The sequence below is a fragment of the Podarcis cretensis genome, assembly GCF_951804945.1.
Source record: "Podarcis cretensis genome assembly, chromosome: 1".
NCBI classification, from domain to species: domain Eukaryota; kingdom Metazoa; phylum Chordata; class Lepidosauria; order Squamata; family Lacertidae; genus Podarcis; species Podarcis cretensis.
This window is the reverse complement of record NC_137170.1, coordinates 49632692-49653010: the sequence shown is the minus strand read 5'-3', so window position 1 is coordinate 49653010 and position 20319 is coordinate 49632692. Positions and strand designations below refer to the sequence as shown.

General features: G+C 44.1%; 1 protein-coding gene across 1 annotated transcript in view; it reads left to right on the top strand.

Annotated features, from left to right (window-relative positions):
* Positions 1–20319, top strand: part of RAD51B (RAD51 paralog B) — a 336350-nt gene that overhangs the window by 119387 nt on the left and 196644 nt on the right. Inside the window, 1 exon segment of the mRNA XM_079995582.1 lies at positions 11540–11636. Coding sequence (XP_079851708.1) covers positions 11540–11636 — 97 coding nt within the window.

The window sequence follows — 20319 nt, the reverse complement described above, 5'->3', positions numbered from 1 at the left end:
GAACCAATCACACAATTTAGATGGTGTGAGTGGATTGATGTTTCTTTTTTGTAATCTCATGTGGGTAGGCATGATCATTATCCTAACACGCTAGTAGCCATTTTAAAGGAAAAAGAGAGACTGGCAGTCAATAGCTGCCACCATCCCCAAAATATATTGCGTTTGTTTCAAGTGACTCTGGATTATTTTAAAAATTGGGAGGAATGAAATTGATGTTGTTTTCCTGTCTCACTCCTGTTGAGGTGGGCTGATTCAAGTAGTTAGCTACTTATGTGACTTCATGACCATGTGCCACAGGCAATTTTAGCTACTTTACTGACAACCTACATTTTCAACACTGATACAGTTGAAAGCCAAGTGAGTCATGTGGGCATTACAGCACTTCTCCCATTATAATACAGTAGAACGTCGGCATATGCCACCCTCGGGTAACGTAAACTTCGGGTTGCGAAAGTGGCAAACCCAGAAGTATTTTTCCGGGTTTCGCCGCTTGTGCATGTGCAGAAGCGCTCTATCATGCCGTGCACATGCGCAGAACAGGCACCTCCGGTTGCGGAAACCTCGGGATCCGACCGGAGCTCTGGAATGGATCCCGTCCGCAACCGGAGGTACCACTGTACGTGAATCATCCCAGCAAGCATACTCCCATGCTTGCAAGACATATAAATTTAATAATAATAATAATAATAATAATAATAATAATAATAATAATAATACCACCTGTATGGCATCTTCTTACATTTAAATTCAGCAGTAAAATGAAAGTTTGGGAAGTATGCATTAAAAACCCCCAAACCTATATGTTTGTAATTCTTGCACTCAAGTGTTGAATTTGGCTATGCAGATTTTGTGGCTGGAGCTAGTCTTGGCCTATGCATGCTGCTGGACTTGGAAGTGGTTCCAGTGTACTTCTTTGTTGTTGTTTAGTCGTTTAGTTGTGTCCGACTCTTCGTGACCCCATGGACCAGAGCACACCAGGCACTCCTGTCTTCCACAGTGTTATGCCACGTTATGCCATGCAGTGTACTTCTACTTCCTTATTAAACCATATTGTGGAATTGCCATATTTAGTCAATGTGGGTGCAACTTTTCCACAATTTTGTGAACCCTGAGTTTTCAATCAAAGGTGCTAGAGTTTAGTGTTCTAATAAGTGGTCTGCTCAGGATGAGGTTTTGTTATTAGGATGCAGTATTATTTATGTGAATTGTTTATGTGCTATGGAATATAATTGCTTCAGTGCTATTATCCTGTCCAAACTGAGAAAATCTAGTAGCATCTCACAAGAATATGGAAATGTGGACATTATGACTTGTCTGGTGAATTTCAAGGTTTGTGGTTTACCATATGCTGGAAAAGCAATCACATGCTTCCCTGTCAACTACCTGGGGATTAGTGGGTGTAAATATAGATGAATGACAGCTAGAGAAGTAATGGGCTAATTTGAGTGAGACAAAGCCTTTTGAATTGCATTGTTTTGGAAGTGAATAAAATATTCCTTTTTCCATTTTGGCCAACACTTCTGAGAACACTGGAGATTGTTGTGAGGCTCTGAACAGTTCCTCCAGCACCCATCTTCTACAGAAAACTCCCAACTCCAGTGACACTGGCAAGGAGGAGCTCTAATGCTGACAGTGTTATTTCTGTGATTATAGCAATTGGATATGTTCTTTTGTCTGAAAGTCTGATGTTGTATGGTTGAACTATTACCTTGAACCTAGCTTTTCTCATTACAAACACCCAGCCATGTGATTGTGTAAAGACCACCAATTCTTTTGAAAGGTGCTAATATCACAGTGATTTACTGTAAGCCTGGATGAGGTAATGGGCAACTGTTCAACCATGTGTGGCAAGCTGTTATTAATGCTCATGGAGCAGATTTTACCTGTAGAGAGCCCAGAGCCAAAGGAAGTTGCTAATCCAATGTCTAGTCTTAAGTTATGTGTTGTCAGTAACCCCTGCCTGTCATTTGCAGCAGGTGCAAGGCTGAACACAGCTGCTCTCCCTGCGCTCACATACTGGCCATTGCCCCAGCTCAGCATATCAAGTGCATCGCTATGATGTCTTTCTCATGATGAGTTGGTAAATGGTTTCCTGGTGTTCTTAGCAATACTGTATGCAGTTGCTTCTCCACCAAAGGATAGACTTCAGGCATTATTATTTCAACCAATTATCAGCAGGTCATAGAACACAGCAGCACTGCTTGCTAAGTGCGCTGACATTTCTGGGCTGGAGAAACTCATAGCTAAGGGTTTTGAGATGCACAATCCCTTCTGCCAAATAGGAATTAAGTTGCTGCCCTAGAGAAGATTAATAGAAAATAAAATAAAAATAAAAAACAATTCCTCTGCAACATGCTGAGTAACTGTCCTGGCCATATGAAAATGACTGCTGCTTTTACCTCATTATCTCTACTGTGTTGCTGGAGTGCACTAATAATAATAATAATAATAATAATTTATTATTTATACCCCGCCCATCTGGCTGGGCCTCCCCAGCCACTCTGGGCGGCTTCCATAGAAAGCAAAAATACAATAAAATATCACACGTTAAAAACTTCCCTGAACAGGGCTGCCTTAAGATGTCTTCTGAATGTCAGGTAGTTGTTAATCGCTTTGACATCTGCTGGAAGGGCGTTCCACAGGGCGGGCGCCACTACCGAGAAGGCCCTCTGCCTGGTTCCCTGTAGCTTTACTTCTCGCAGTGAGGGAACCGCCAGAAGGCCCTCGGCGCTAGACCTCAGCGTCCGGGCAGAATGATGGGGGTGGAGACGCTCCTTCAGGTATACTGGACCGAGGCCGTTTAGGGCTTTAAAGGTCAGCACCAACACTTTGAATTGTGCTCGGAAACGTACTGGGAGCCAATGTAGGTCTTTCAAGACCGGTGTTATATGGTCTCGGCGGCCGCTCCCAGTCACCAGTCTAGCTGCCGCATTCTGGATTAGTTGTAGTTTCCGAGTCACCTTCAAAGGTAGCCCCACGTAGAGTGCATTGCAGTAGTCCAAGCGGGAGATAACCAGAGCATGCACCACTCTGGCAAGACAGTCCACAGGCAGATAGGGTCTCAGCCTACGTACCAGATGGAGCTGGTAAACAGCTGCCCTGGACACAGATTTGATCTGTGCCTCCATGGACAGCTGTGAGTCCAAAATGACTCCCAGGCTGCGCACCTGGTCCTTCAGGGGCACAGTTACCCCATTCAGGACCAGGGAATTCTCCACACCTGCCCGCCTCCTGTCCCCCAAAAACAGCACTTCTGTCTTGTCAGGATTCAACCTCAATCTGTTAGCCGCCATCCATCCTCCAACCGCCTCCAGACACTCACACAGGACCTCCACCGCCTTCACTGGTTCTGATTTAAAGGAGAGGTAGAGCTGGGTATCATCCGCATACTGATGAACACCCAGCCCAAACCTCCTGATGATCTCTCCCAGCGGCTGCATGTAAATGTTGAAAAGCATGGGGGAGAGGACAGAACCCTGAGGCACCCCACAAGTGAGAGCCCAGGGGTCTGAACACTCATCCCCCACCACCACTTTCTGAACACGGCCCAGGAGGAAGGAGCGGAACCACTGTATGACAGTGCCCCCAGCTCCCAGCCCCTCAAGACGGTCCAGAAGGATGTTATGGTCGATGGTATCAAACGCCGCTGAGAGATCCAGCAGAACTAGGAAACAGCTCTCACCTTTGTCCCCAGCCCGCCGAAGATCATCAACCAGTGCGACCAAGGCAGTTTCAGTCCCATGATGAGGCCTGAATCCCGACTGGAAGGGATCCAAATGGTCCGCTTCTTCCAGGCGTGCCTGGAGTTGTTCGGCCACCGCTCGCTCAATCACCTTGCCCAAGAATGGAAGATTTGAAACTGGGCGATAGTTGGCCATCGTGGCCGCATCTAAAGATGGTTTTTTAAGAAGCGGTTTAATAACCGCCTCTTTCAGCGGGTCTGGGAAGGCTCCCTCACGGAGGGAAGCATTCACCACCCCACGAAGCCCATCGCCCAGTCCTTCCCGGCTAGCTTTTATAAGCCAGGATGGGCAAGGATCCAGGAGACAGGTGGTTGGCTTCACTCGTCCAAGCAGCCTGTCCACATCCTCGGAGGTAACAGATTGGAATTGATCCCACTCAACTTGACTAGACAGAACTCTAGCACTCTCCCGCCCCGGCCCTGCTCCCACGGTGGAGTCTACTTCTTCCCGAATCTGAGCGATTTTATCTGCAAAAAACTTTGCAAAATCATTGCAGGAGAACATGTGGCCCGTACTGGGCCCCGATGTTGCAGGTGGTTCCACTAAATTGTGAACCACCTGAAAAAGTCTCCTGCTGCTGTTTTCTGCAGATGCAATAGAGGCGGTGAAGAAATTCTTCTTCGCCGTCGCTATCGCCACTTGGTAGGCTCGACGTTGAGCTCTAACCTGTGTCCGGTCATATTCGGAATGAGTTATCCGCCACCGGCGCTCTAGCCGTCTCAACGATTGTTTCATTGCCCTCAGATCCGTGGAAAACCACGGGGCTGTCCGGGCTCCATGCAATCGGAGAGGGCGCTTCGGAGCCAAACAGTCAATAGCCCTGGTTAACTCCACATTCCAGCGGGCCACCAGGGAATCGGCTGAAAGGCCATCAACATGGGATAAAGCATCCCCTACCACTCTCTGGAAACCATTTGGATCCATTAAGTGGCGGGGGCGGACCATCCGAATTGGTCCCACCTCCCTGCAGAGGGGATGGGTCGCAGAGAAGTCCAGTTGCACCAGGAAGTGATCTGACCATGGCACTTCTTTCGTTTCGCTTTTACTTAGTGTCAGATCACCAACATCCATAGAGGTAAACACCAGGTCCAAGGCATGTCCGCGACTATGGGTTGGGCCAGACTTATTCAGGGACAGCCCCATGGAGGCCATGCTTTCCACGAAGTCCCGAGCAGCCCCTTGTAAGGTCGTGTCGGCATGGATGTTAAAATCCCCTAGGACGACCAAGCTAGGTGTCTCCAGGAGAACATCCGCCACGACCTGAAGCAGCTCGGACAGGGAATCCTTGGTGCAGCGGGGAGGTCGGTACACCAAAAGGAATCCTGTACTGCCCCTATTGCCCAACTTCCAGAACATGCACTCGGAAAACTGGGTCTTCCCAATAGGACGCCTGGTGCAAACTAATGACTTCCTAAAAATCACTGCAACCCCCCCTCCCCGCCCACATGACCTGGGTTGCTGTGCGTAAGAGAAACCTGGTGGACAAGCAGCGGCAAGGACAGGCCCATCTGCTTCATCCAACCAAGTCTCTGTTACACATGCCAGGTCAAGTCCTCCATCCATGATCAAGTCATGGATGGCAGTAGTCTTATGAATCATTGACCTGGCATTGCACAGCAGCACCTTCAGGTCATGTGGGTATCCCTTGCTGATTCTAGTATCCATCCGGTCAGGACCAGACCCGGAGGCAGGGATAGTCCTCAGACAACGACTAAACCTGCTTCCTCTGTAATGACATGGTCTGGTCTTAGCGTAACTCCTCCTCCTACCCGTGATCACTGAGATCGGTTGTCCCAGTGCATCCCCCCCTGTGGAACATGCCCCAGCCATTTTGTGGGCTGGGGCCCACTCCCCGGCAGCCCTGAACCCTCCCCCTAAAAACAAAATAACACCTTAAACAAACAAAACCAATAAAACAATACAAACAAAAAATGTAAAAATTACAAAACATCAAAAAAATAATTAAAAAATAATAATCCCCAAACCCAACCAAACATCCATCCCACCCCCACCCCCCACATGTAAAAATTTTTTTAAAAACATTTTAAAAACACTCTGCCCCTCCGGCAGTAACAACAACTGTCCTAGTGAGGCCTGTCAGGCCCCGCCCTGGGCCAGGTGGTAAGTGGCAGGAAGGAGCAGGACCCTCAGGCACTCAGGGGAGTCCTCCTGGGCAGCAGGCAGCAAGCAGCAAGCAGTCCTTGTGAGGCTTCAGGCCCCGCCCCAGGCCAGATGGTAAGTGGCAAGAGCAGGGCCCTCAAGCACTCACTCAGGGGAGTCCTCCTGGGCAGCAGGCAGCAAGCACCACGCAGTCCTTATGAGGCTTCAGGCCCCGCCCCAGGCCAGATGGTAAGTGGCAAGAGCAGGGCCCTCAGGCACTCACTCAGGGGAGTCCTCCTGGGCAGCAGGCAGCAAGCACCACGCAGTCCTTATGAGGCTTCAGGCCCCGCCCCAGGCCAGATGGTAAGTGGCAAGAGCAGGGCCCTCAGGCACTCACTCAGGGGAGTCCTCCTGGGCAGCAGGCAGCAAGCAGCAAGCAGTCCTTGTGAGGCTTCAGGCCCCGCCCTAGGCCAGATGGTAAGTGGCAAGAGCAGGGCCCTCAAGCACTCACTCAGGGGAGTCCTCCTGGGCAGCAGGCAGCAAGCCGCATGCAGTCCTTATGAGGCTTCAGGCCCCGCCCCAGGCCAGATGGTAAGTGGCAAGAGCAGGGCCCTCAAGCACTCACTCAGGGGAGTCCTCCTGGGCAGCAGGCAGCAAGCAGCAAGCAGTCCTTGTGAGGCTTCAGGCCCCGCCCTAGGCCAGATGGTAAGTGGCAAGAGCAGGGCCCTCAAGCACTCACTCAGGGGAGTCCTCCTGGGCAGCCTGGGCACTAAAAACAGCAAGAAACATGCACTAATGTAGGGGAAAGCCATTTTGGAGTCATCTAAGTGTTTTGTACTAACTCTCCCATCTCAATGGGAAGCCTTTAATTAGTGTTTTCCTAAATGCTGCTACATGTGAAATGGGGAATTTTGCCCTGTTCTCATAATAGCCATTTCATGTGAGGTTTCCCCCTTCCCCTTAATTCCGATGCATTCCAAAGCCTCTGTACCTTTGCTGGTTACTGATTGATGGTTCTGTACTATGTTCCCTTTAATTTTGCAATAAACCAACAAGGAGGTTGAGACCACAAGTTTACAGAAAATGCCTTATTTACTCAACTAGTTTTACAAGGATGACAGAGTAATATTTAGTAGTTTCAGTGTGGTCCTGGGGAGGGCAGAAGATGTATTTGAGAAAATGCATTGCAAAAATAGCTTGCTTATTCCTTTCTGTAGAAGCAGTCATAAATCAGTTTCTGGGACACCTTTCTTCTTGAAACGCCAGGGACTACAGATTTACACAAAGTGTGCGTTTAAACTAATGCAGTTGTATATTGGTGTCTTATGTTAGGTGCTTTAAATTGTTGGTTTTGTGGTGTGCTTTCAAAAAACAAACAAACAACCTACCGAACACAGAAAGGCACTGGACACAAAAAGCACACAATGGCATAGTGCAGTGTTTATAGTGGAGCAAATGTGGGATGACCACATCACTCATGGGTTCTTTTGACATTTGTGAATAATGTAGTCAGTGCAAATATCTGCCAATAAAAACTTTATACCATGCCACAATGTGTAAGTGTGCACAGACATGTACATTAATCTGAAATATGTCTTATTCCTCTTCTTCACATCTGTTTCTGTTGGATGTTGCTTAACATTTCCGTCTTCTTTGGCTCTGCATTAGGATTCTGGAACTGGCATACTGTTGTCAGTGGAGACTGCTTCAATGCTGAATCTGCTGTGGTCCTAATCCCATTAAACCAATGTGAATATGGAATAGGTGAATAGGTGACTCCTCTTACACGGGGGTTATGTTCCAGGCTCCTGAGCGCATAAATGAAATCACGTAGAGTGGGGAGCACCCTCTAAAGACCCTTTAAACGCGAACTCTACCACTTTCTCTTCAATTCACACCCAAAATACCCACAACTAGAATTCAAGTTCTGGTCTGGCAGGAGGCTGGAGGACATGTGGGAAAGTGTCTGCTGTTGGGCAGGGAGGCTGAGCAGCATAAACAAAGCCCTGCTGTACCTCCAGTGTCTTTGGGGCTTTCCCCCACCTTCACTGACATTCTCTTTGGGCTCCGGGGAGGGTCTCCTCATGAGCCACAAGGACTCTGCAGGAAGTGCACTTTTAAGAGACTGAGGCAGGCGAGAGACCACAGCCCAGCTTACTAGTTGATCAGGTGAAGATCATGGGATTTGTTAAGTCTGGGAGGAGGTTTGTGGCCACTTAGCTTGATTAGGCTCAAGACAGGTGAGGATCACATGTTTCATTAAGGGGAGAGATACAGCTACTCAGCAGGAACAAGCTCAGGTGCATCAAACAAGATTGGCAGGAATAAAAGGGAAGCAAGGTAGCAACTCTTTGTTTGCTGAACTTTCACCACTGATGGTCCACGGTTTGGTTGTTTTGGGAACTCCAATGGACTTTGATTTTGCGACTGATTAGGATTCCAACCCTGGATCTTTTTCAGAGACAGGAACCTGGCCTTTTGGGTTAACTTAGAACCTTTCTCGTTGCATTGGACCTGAAGCTGTATTTGAGCATCTCTAGCATTGCCCTTTGGACTGTGAGCACTATCAGGACTTACCTCAGAGTACGCTGGGGTTTGGGACAAGCACACTCACGGGCTAATAATAATAATAATAATAATAATAAGCCTTTATTGTCACTACACCATCTGTGTGCAGTGAAATTAAATGACCCTCTCCCACACACACTCAGTCTTGTTCGCACTCTGTGTGCTTGTCAGAAGTCAATTTCACCACTATTTTTTTTTCATTCAGCAGTCCAACAGCCCATGGATAAAAACTGTTCTTTAACCTGTTGGTGCGGCTGACTATACTTCTGTATCTCCTGCCTGAAGGCAGGAGATTAAAGAGGTGCTGGGCGGGGTGTGAGTTGTCCCTAAGAATTTTCCTCGCTCTCCTGAGGCAGCGGTCTCCTGCTGTCATCTAGCGAACTCAGGGGACAGCCCATGATATGTGCTGTATTTGCCACCCTCTGTAGGGACTTCCTGTCCGTGGCTGTCAAACCAGCATTCCACACTGTAATACTGTATGAAGCCTATAATACAGTATGAAGCCTTTTGTGAAGCCTGCAAATGTAGGGCATGAACTGGGCCCTTCTTTCCATGACCTTCAACTTAGTGTGGGTGGTGCAAATTACCTCAATTGTGTCAAGCAGGAGCAGCTTCTAAGCATTACTTCACTATTGCACAAATACATCATGAAGCATAGCTCATTTGGAGACCTTCAGGAACCCAGAGAAATCTGTAGTGGATTTTTTTTAGGTAAACTTGAAAATTTGTGGTGAAATGCAGTTTGGATTTCAGATATCTGTGGCAACTCTAGACTTAAAGGGTTTATATTAGAGTCTAAACCAGTGATGGCCAAACTTGGCCCTCCAGCTGTTTTGGGACTACAACTCCCATTATCCCTAGCTAACAGGACCAGTGATCAAGGATGATGGGAATTGTAGTCCCAAAACAGCTGGAGGGCCAAGTTTGGCCATCACTGGTCTAAACAAAAGGAAAGATGTTCTGAGAGTGTAAAAGGCTATATAGTACACTTAATGGAGATCACCATCTTAGCCCATGTTTAATATATTGTTGTGCAGGGAAGGTTTGGTAAAATTAGGGCTTCAAAGTTCTGGTTGGGCTTTGAACTTCCTGTTCATCCTCCAATACCAATTTACTCTTGCCCTTTTTTCTTTCATTGGTTAGCCTATGGAGCTCTGATGTTTACATATAACGTGCCTGTATTATCCCATCAAACTCGTGAATTGCATTATGTTCAATTTAATTGTTGTTGGTGGTACATTATCCAATTAGCCACTTCATCTAGCAGAGGTGGTTCATCTCATGGTAACAAAAATGGGCAGTCATTCAGTAGATTCAGTGGTAGCTGTCAGGGTAGCTCTTAGTTCAGCATTGTTGATAAACAAATCACACATCCCAAAGTGACCTGTGTAAGGTGCTTCAGAGAGCAGGTTGGCAAACCATTCTGTAAAGCACCACCTATCCTCCAAATGCCTCTCCAGTGATGTTTAATGGGAGGAGAGGGGTTCTTCAGTCTGTCATTTCACCTGGGCTGCCTGCCACTTATACTGCTTGCTTCTCGTCTGCCTGCCTGCTATTCTGTCACTACGCTGGAGTTTCCCTGATCACCTATTGGTAGTCAAGGAAACTGCAGCATGACAACAGCCTTGCAAATTTATAATATGTATGTGTCGCTGTTTGATCTCTTTAAATAAAGCAAGGTATCTTGCCTCCTCCAGACTGAAAGGATGATCAGCCTGCAACATTGCAGACACATAACATATTGAACTGTTCTTTATTCCATCTCTGTACACTACCTACCACAGAAGCAGGGGTTGGATCAAGCATGTAGGCTGATACAGGCATGCTAAGAAGGCGGCAACCTGATAGAGGATCAGTCAGATGGGAAGCTATAGGAGGGACAAGTAAGCTTGGCAGAAATACAGATGTACAACTATGAAGTCATGTTCAGAATAGGGTCTGGTTTTTTTGCCCAGGCAAAGGCTCAGGCATGAGCTAGAATTAGTTACACTATACATTTTATAGCCAGGATTGCTCAAGAGGAAACTGGTGGTGAGGTGCTGGAGCATAGCTGTCAACGTTTCCCTTTTTTTAAGGGAAATTCCCTTATTCCGAATAGGATTCCTCGCAAGAAAAGGGAAAAGTTGACAGCTATGTGCTGGAGCCATGTAGAAAACAATACTCTACCTTCTTGCTCTATCTGTAGTTCATAACAGCAGATGGGACCCCAGTGCATAATAGATCAGAAGGCTTCTAACCTGAATCTTGATAGATCCTGAGAGAATCACTCTCTTGAATAGACAACATGGATATATTTGGTGCTCCAGACTATCACGGTAGCAGCAATTCTTACACTAAGCCAGACCATTGATTCTCTCCAAGCAGTTCTCTCCAAGCTTTGACAGGAGGCTTTCCCTGCCCTACCTGGAGATACCAGGGGCCTTTGACATTTTGCATACAAAGTAGGTGCTCTAACATTGATCTACAAAGATGGGATAGTTCTGGTGATATTTTGTTTCCATGGTATTTTATTCTTTATTTGTTTTTAGCCCAGACTGACTGGGACTAGCAATGTCATCTTACCTCACTGGCTCTATACAGCATGCACTTGAAATGATGAGGTGGCCCAATTCAGTTTGTCGCATTCACTAAATCTGTCCGATTTTTTTGAAGTCATGCATCACCCTATATTCTAAGCTTAACAGATATTCCCGGATCCTCACTGTATATACCCATCTGGCTCTTAAACTGCCTTCTTATTTGCTTTTTTGAATTTTATGCACACCCGCACCAACCGGGCCCTAAACACTCATCACTTCCCATCCTGGCTCCTACATACCATTTCTCTGTACCATTACTCCTTTTCAACAAAGGCATCCCTTTCTCGTACCTGGGAGATATGAGGTGTAATGTGAAGCCCATAAGTAATCTGAAAAGATTGCTTGAAAGGATTTGCTTTCTGCAGCAGTCTATTATGATGCTACTATAGTTGATCCAACATTTATAGGAAGGAATTGAAGTGGTTGAAAATTAGGGTGGGTGTTGAGGGTTGCCTGTCTGCCTATATACATTCCAATTCTTCTCTGAGGTACCACTGTATATTCTTCTTGTAATTCTAATACTTTTTCCTTCTCCATGTCTGTTTGCAGGTTATCTTGACGAATCAGATTACCACGTGGCTGAGCGATGGCCTTGCTGTACAGGCAGACCTGCTGTCTCCAGCTGATGACTTCTCTCTGTCTGAAGGTAAGCAACCCTTTTTATTACAGTTGAAACTTGACCCTGACACAAATCTCCACTACTACTCGTAAGTCTCTTTTTCATATTTAAGTAGCAATAGAAATATGGTTATTTGACCTAGTGTAAGATGTAGCTAGAATTCAAAGCCCCTTTCAAACAACTTTTAGAGTTTCATTCTTTAAGACCAGTAAATGGTATTAATCTGCATGTTGGAACCTTAGAAGGGTTTGTTTACCCCACATTTTGTATGGTAGCATGCTTCAAAACATTGCTATGTACTTACCAACCTGGTGAATTACAGAACCTTCCTATCACTGTTAGAGGCAAGGTAGTTGAGGGAATAGTTGGGTCATTCTGCTGATCTAATGTGATACAGGAACACGAGACAATGGCCGTAATTATCAGCTACTCGAAAGAACAAGTTGGCTCTGTCGGATAAAGAATAAATACAGTGGTGCCTCGCAAGACGAAAAGAATCCATTCCGTGAGTCTCTTCGTCTAGCGGTTTTTTCGTCTTGCGAAGCAAGCCCATTGACGGCTTAGCGGATTAGCGCGTTTAGCGGTTTAGCAGCTTTTAGCGGCTTAGCGGATAAGCGGCTTAGCAGCTTAGAAAAGGGGGGGGGGGAAACCCCGCAGGAACTCGCAAGACATTTTCGTCTTGCGAAGCAAGCCCATAGGAAATTCGTTTTACGAAGCACCTCCAAAACGGAAAACTCTTTCGTCTAGCGAGTTTTCCGTCTTACGAGGCATTCATCTTGCGGGGCACCACTGTACTCATGTTTCTGCAATGATTTTGTTTCACATATTGTATAGCACAGTGCAGACCTAAATACTTCATCATGCTGTAGAAACTTGTGTGTGATGTAACACAGCCTAATTTTGTTAAAAACCTGCATCAGATAAGGATATGGAAATGATGCAATTGGTGCACTATCTTCCATCTAACCATGTGCACCTATCACTATAGTATCAAATTATTTACTATCTTAAGTCTTTTATAGCTTTTACCCTTACAGCATGCCTATTGTAGAACTGGGGCAAAGTGAAATTACAAGAGTCTGCGACAGAATTAAAAGCAATTTTCTGAGTCCTTTACCTTATCTGTGATCTATTCATTCAAACGATGCATCTTGCAGCTTGCATTAGGAAACAGTTTCACAGAGAAATAGTTGAAAGATGTGCTCTAGTAATATTGACAAGGAATTCAATAGAAACCTGATGGCAGAAAGTATGAATATATTTTATGAATTACTTATTCCTAAAAAGAAAAACTTCCTAAAAGCAATTAGAAAATTCTGCTACTAATATGCTGTTTTCTACATTGCGATTGAGTACCTGCTAGCAGGCTCCAACATTGACTAGGAACTGCATATACCTTCCATATATGGACATAGTTTGAAACCAAGGATCACTTTGCATATTATATTGTGTGCATACAGTAAAGTGTATCGCATGTGTATGAAAAATCCATGTTTGTAAATGCAGGTATTACGCAGAGATGTGTGCTAGGGAGCTGGGACTGGGCATGGCTCCCTGCCGTAGGTACACCCAGCAGCAAATATACTTGCTGTTCTGTAATGTGTCGAGTTATAGGGATAATATAGGTATTCAAACAATGTCAAAATCAATTCTGTCTTGATTTGGGAGAATATGTCTATAACAGGCTGAGGGTGATGAGGGTACTCTTTCATTCCACAGGCTCTGCTGCTATTTAAATAGAAAGACCGGTTGCAGGACTAAAATGTGCAACAAGTCTAATTCAGTATAAGGGAACCAGAATGGGTTTCACACATCTTCAAAAGAAACTAGGAAAACAATTTGCCCAGACTTCTTCTGACCAGCTGCCACCCTCAAATGTTTACCTATAAAAGTCGGATTTGTTATGTTCATGTTGGCTAGATCTAGTTTTAGACTGTGTTCAATTTTCTTTTCTTTCATGTGGGATAAAGGCTTTGGTCATACGCAAGTGGAGTGACAATTTACCTTTTCCTGTAATGTCATTGCAACATAGAGATGTAGTAATTTACGCAATAAAGGTGCCCTTGTGAAGGCTGAAGGGATGCTAGCTTTACAGTTTGCCTCTCTCCTGGGCCCAGTGCTTTTCCTCTAGAAAAAAGGCGCCTGTACTCACATGAAGTTGTTACACTTAGTGCCACACAATTAACCAGCGCTTTTCTTCTAGGAAAAATTGCTGGTTCTACGTACACTTGAGTACCCCCAGAAAAAAAAGCACTGCCAGGGCCTATAAATCATTCTCTTTTGGTCTCAAGAGCTTTACATGGTGATATTATAGCTACACATCTCTTTTAGCGCTTTGATAAGTGAACCTCAGTGATTCACTGAATTCAACAAGGCTTGCTTTGGCACAGGAATTTGGGCTGTTAAATAGACTAGAGTTAGTTTGGGACAAAGTGCTTCTTGAACTTCTGTGTTCAGGTCAATGTATAGCCTCTGCTGTTTCCACTTTAGTAGCTTTTATGTCCTTTCTGTGAGGACCCTGCATTGGATGAGTTTTTTGTGCCTTGGAGCTGATCTAAGCAAGATGAGAGGCTGTGGCAGTGGTGCACATATCATCAGCCAAAGAAACCAACAAAAAAACACCCCTTAATTGCAGCATATTAGTAGTAGTAGTATTATTAATGGTGGTGGTGGTAGTGTTTCTATGCTATCCTTCCTCCCATATAAGCCCCGTGCAGTTCATAACACGGCAAAGTGCAACCAGAACTGCTTTCTTATTTTACATCCAGAAACATACTCTAGCCTTACTGGATAGGGAGGAAACTAGGCATTTATTATCTTTAAGCTCTCTTCTGTCCCTGCTGTGAAAATCAGGCAGCAGATCACTGAAATGGTCAGCTGAACCCAAGACACACTGCCTCATTGTATGACTTGCTAGTAGAGTGTGCTGGTGCTGTTGAACTCCAGCAAGAGTGGAGATTGGGTGTGTGTGGAAGGAAGGGAAAGAAACACACACACACAGAGAGAGAATGAAATCAACAAAAGGAAGGAGAAAAAGAGGGGAATAATATGAATACAGCTGTAGAGAGACCTGTGGATAAGCAAACTATAAAAAAGACATGGGTAACACACACCCTTTCTTTCGGTTGGGGGGAAGGTTGTATAAAAATGTCACTTGCAGTGACCTGATTGAGTATTCATCCTGATTTGTTTGCCAAAAGTTTGCAGCAAGGTTAAAAGACTTCAACTCTATTGAGCATCCATTGTGATTTGTTTACGGGGAGGCTACATAGCACTGCATCAATAAGTTGTTATCTCATACATTCTAGTGCATTTCCCCGTTACTGCAAAAAGCAGCGAGGGAGAGCATGCACACTGTAAGGTGCAGTGAGAAAAGGAGGCAGGGTATGCAGAGAGAAGATAAATTATGTTGTGGGGTGCTGAGAGAAAAGGGGACTAACAGAATGGTTTAAAGAAATAAAAAAACTGAAAGAAAAAGACTTTTCTTTGGTAAAAGTAGTGACACAACCCTCACGTGTTAGTAAAAAAATTGTTCACACTTGAATTCTACATCCCTGAGCTATGGTAACATTTACTAAGTTTAACAAAAGTGCTGAGCACAAAGAACTGAGCATTTGCTTGGTTGTGATCAGTTCTTTAAACAAACTTCTCAAGCATAACGTGTTCCAGCGTGTTAGAAACTTACATGTACTTGAGGGAATAATCACATTTTGACAGTTGCTGAATTTTTCTCTTCATTGTTATAGGCACAAAGTCTTCAAATCAATTGCAAGCTTCTTTTGATGATAGCAATAGCCTCTGTGCGTCATTGGGGGTATGCTCTAAAAGATTCATAATTTATCAAATATCCAATTTTTCTAGAAAGTTTTAAACAAGTCATAAATGATTAGACTGCCTTTGTAGCCAAAAATCCACTGGAATTAGTTTTATGAGATTAAATGCATTGGAGTGGTAATAAATATCTGGTTTTGGTTATCACTTTGAGTAGTCTAAACGGACAACACTCTGTTTCTGCTAATGGATGGAGTATTGGATTTCATTTTGCTGCAGCACTGTACAGCCACCCAGTATCTATAATTCCCCCCACCCTACAATTCAACTGCTTTAATGTTAGTAGGGATTTATGCTGATGCATTAGATGGAAAAACAGTAATTAACAATTAACAGTAATTGAAGGTCTATAGATACACTGGATATCTAGGAGGACGATCACATTTCAAATAAGTCTTACATATGCATACCTAGAAACACGCCATTAAAAATGTAGAGATGTAAGACAAGAAGGAATTAAGTCCAAATGTTTTTGGAGTTCATGGAGTCACTCTCTAGACAGCTTGGCCTTCAGTAGAGAAGGTGGTGCTCCCACATTATTCAAGGCATCTGTCAATGGTTTCAGCTTTTTTGGACTGAAAAAGATGGAAGCAGGTTGCAACTCTTCTTAGAACATGCTGTAGCTTCAACACTGCCAATTAATGAATTACCCATTGTTCCTTCTACAAGTTTGTCCCTGTATTGAACATGGTCCTGTAACTGCTACTTAAAACAGTGTTATGAAAAACAGAAGTGAAACTTGAGATTTGATTTAATTAGTGTGCATGCTATGAAGGCTGTTAATACTAACTTTTTATAAGCTGCCAAGGAACCTGTTGAAGGACAGGCCACCTGGTGGCTCTTCATGACATATATGACAAAGCAAACATATGGTTGGCACATTCCATTGAAATATGATTTTATTTGGAAGTCTTGGTAGTTATATTCATTCTGTATATTGTTATGGTATGAATGCATGTATGCTTGCTGTATTCCCCAACCCTACCCATTGCCGGTACACACTGGTCAGGACACTTCCTACTTCCTTTCATTGTGATTACTTGTCTGTGATTTGTTCACATTATCCTCTTGGGTAGTACTATATTGTACGATTGCTGATTTGTGCTGCTTCATTCTTGTATTGTTTTGAACATGTTTAAGTTTAAAGTTTCAATAAAAAAGAATGAAAAGAAGAAAAAAGTCCTGCTGGAATAAGAATATGCTGTACTTAATAGGTCCTTGTTCTGATTCAGCAAGGCAGTCCTTATGTCCTGTTTGTACTTGAATCAGCTCCCCACCCCCAAAATTTGATTTGAGGCTTGCAAAGCTCCAACTGGTTTGTGCTTAATAGATAAAAGATGTTTTATCGCATGGATAAACGCAGTCCCCCATGCACTCTGGTGATAGCCTTCCAGGAACCATCAGGTGATGATGATTCATAGCTTTCTTCCCTAGCTGCAGCTGTGTACCAATGCTCCATTAGAGCATTTTAATTTGGTGTTTAAAAGGCATACATGGCAGTCGTAAGACCTGAATCAGGAAGAAATGGTTAAAAGCCTTCTAACTCTGAAGTTGCTGAAAAGCATTCTTTACCATGTTTCAGACGTAGTGCTGGATCCAGTCTGTGAACCTCAGTGATTAGGGGACACTCAGACTCACCCATAATAGGTACCTCTTCACCTCTCTTCCAGTTACAAGGCATGGCAACCATCTTTACTTCATTTATGTTTGCATTTAGCTTCCATAAATTTGTCTATATCCAATAATCTGTCATTGTAGCCAAGCATACAGTGAGTAAGCACCAAGATCACAAGACCTCGTTTCAGATAAAATATAAAGGGTTAGGCGCCATCAGCATTTTGATGGGCAGCTTATCCAAGAGTCCTGCATCATCTAATTAGTAGAGCTATATTACACAGCGTATACCACATCCCCTTGGTACCATGCTTGTTTAAAAGCAGAGTTGGGAATTAAATCCATGAATCCTGATTCTAACAATCCAAAATGTATTCCTGGACTTGTCTTACAAGGGAAAAAAATCCAACAGAAAACATTTCACATATTGATATAGTAAAACTGCTTCAGGCACAGGACGTGCAGAACGAAAGGGTTCCTATAGAAGATGGGGAATTACATAATCCCACCCAGGGAATTCTTAAGAAAACAGCAGCAAAAGACCATGCACTACACATTCCTAGAGACCCACCAACTGAAACTTCAACCATTTAAAACACAATTCTGGCTTCAGTCTTGCTATAAATAACTTTAATTTTTAAAATTATTGCATCATTTACAGTTCTTCCTTTAAACCCAGCTGTCAAAATCCACTCCAGATGTTTGGTAGGCAAGAACAGCAAGCAACAAAGTCAAACAAGAAAGTTGAAAACTTAATGAGCAGTGATGGATTTAAAATAAAAATAGGAGCAATAGAGGAATGAAAATGAAATTTGAAACCATTTTAAAAGGAGCATAATAATTAATTTATCTTGTTCATAAGACAGCAAATTTATTAGGTTGTTTTTTCTTCAAAGCCACGGGGACTTGGCTGATGAAACCTGAAATTGTTGTTCCATAACCTATGCTTTTATATTAAACAGATGACCTCAGATTTTGGAGCAGCTTTTGACTCCAGGGAAAGTATGCCATTAAGAAAGTGCCAGAAATGTGCTTAATTGATACAAGTCTTGAAAACCTCTCTAAAGGGTGTTATTTCCCATATACAGATTTCTGGGAAATGACAGAGCCCCACTTCATACATTTACTGGAGGCTAGTGCTAAAACAGTGCAAAGGAAGAAAAGCCCTGGTCCTCCCCTCCCTCGTGCAGGTAACATCCCATGTGAGTAAGTAATGTGCTCTTAAAAGAATGGTGTATGTGTAGGCAGTAATCAAAACAGGAGCTTTTTCACAACTGGCCAGTACTGTGGAGGTCTTGGCTCACATGGCAGGCTATCTGCGTCGTGGTGGGGAGAGCTCACATCTCTCTTCCACCATTCCTTTCTTCTATGTCTCTCTTCACATCTCTTCCACTTTAGGGGAAAGGCTGTAGCTCAGTGGGGGAGCTTCTGTTTCACATGTAGAAGGTCCCAGGTTCAGTCCTTGGCCTCTCCAGATAGGGCTGGAAGACACCTCTGAAATCTGGGAAAGCCATTGCCAATCCATGTAGCTAATGCTGAATTAGGCAAATGCTATAAGGCTGCTAAGGGATGCGGGTGGCGCTGTGGGTAAAACCTCAGTGCCTAGGACTTGCTGATCGCATGGTCAGCGGTTCAAATCCCCGCGGCGGGGTGCGCTCCCGTCGTTCGGTCCCAGCGCCTGCCAACCTAGCAGTTCGAAAGCACCCCCGGGTGCAAGTAGATAAATAGGGACCGCTTACCAGCGGGAAGGTAAACGGCGTTCCGTGTACTGCGCTGGCTCGCCAGATGCAGCTTGTCACGCTGGCCACGTGACCCGGAAGTGTCTGCGGACAGCGCTGGCTCCCGGACTCTAGAGTGAGATGAGCACACAACCCTAGAGTCTGGCAAGACTGGCCTGTACGGGCAGGGGTACCTTTACCTTTACCTTTTATAAGGCTGCTTCCTATGCTATTTCAGTGCTTGCCCATACTGTATGAATTGGGCCTAAAGAGCTGTAGAATTTCATCAGAATTCAAGCTGTATGTGAAGGACTCCAAAGTCAAAGTCTGAATCCAATTCAAAAACTACTAATTAGATTACCCAAGAAATGTGGTGCATTAGATATGCTCTGTTGTCTCAAACAGCTATCCTGGACAGATGGAAGAGTTTATCTTCTCTTGGCATATAATTAGGATTGAGTCTTTAAAAAAGAAAAGAAAAAAAGATCAGGTTACGGATACAAATTATGAGCAAACTATTTAATTTCCGTGAAGCTTATACACAGTACCAGCTTGTAGCAAGAGACACAGCTGGTAATATTTCCATAAGCCACTCTAGAAATTTCAGTGAACAGGAACTAGGGTGAATGTTTGTGTTTCAGTCTGAATATTCTCTGTACACTTGCCTTTACACACACACACACACACACACACACACACACCAAAACCAGTCCAGCAACATTAATAAACAAAGGCCCTTGTCTCATCTTTGAAATTCAGACTTGCAGGAACTTTGCCAATCTCGGGCAAGTTTTACGGAACACAGTAATTTAACCAGACCGCAAAGTAATGGCCATATATTTTTCTGCATGTTCCTCCCATTGTTAGTTATTACCAGGATCTTTATGTACAAACTGAATAAATTTTCTTTTCCAGTCAGGCTCCTCCTTACTACAGGGACGTTACACTCCTTTGTTTTCCCCCTCCACAACTCTGAATCACAGAGTCATGTGCCTGGTGCAATAAAATGACTGGGCCAGGTTAGCGGAAGATGACTACAGTATTGAAGAATGATTTCAGAATACAACACAATACGTACGCACATCTTACTGAGCATGAATACTTGGGATAATAAAAAAGAAGAAAAAAGAATTATAGCTATGCATAGAATTGCAGATGTTTTTAAAACACACCAAGGGTTTTATTATACAAAGCAGAGCCTGGGTGTTTTTAACATATTAAGTTCTGTCCTGCTTTGTAAAAGTAAAACTGTTTTTTTCCAGCTGTGCTTAAACCAGCCAGATCTGTAAGCCTTCCTTGCAAAATTTCCTTTTCTATCGCCAGAACATTTTGCTTGCCTATCCATTTGTAATTCTGCTGGGTACATCTGTTGCTGAAATCTGCAGGAGCACATCTATGAGTACAGCTATGAGGTTTTAATATTTACAGAAAGGAATTCACCCATTCCCTGCTAATTCAGAAATCTGCCTGTCATAACATTATAGTCTGAGGGGAGACTATAAAGAAAGGAGGATTGTAATGTAAGCTTCAGTGCACTTGAGCTATGC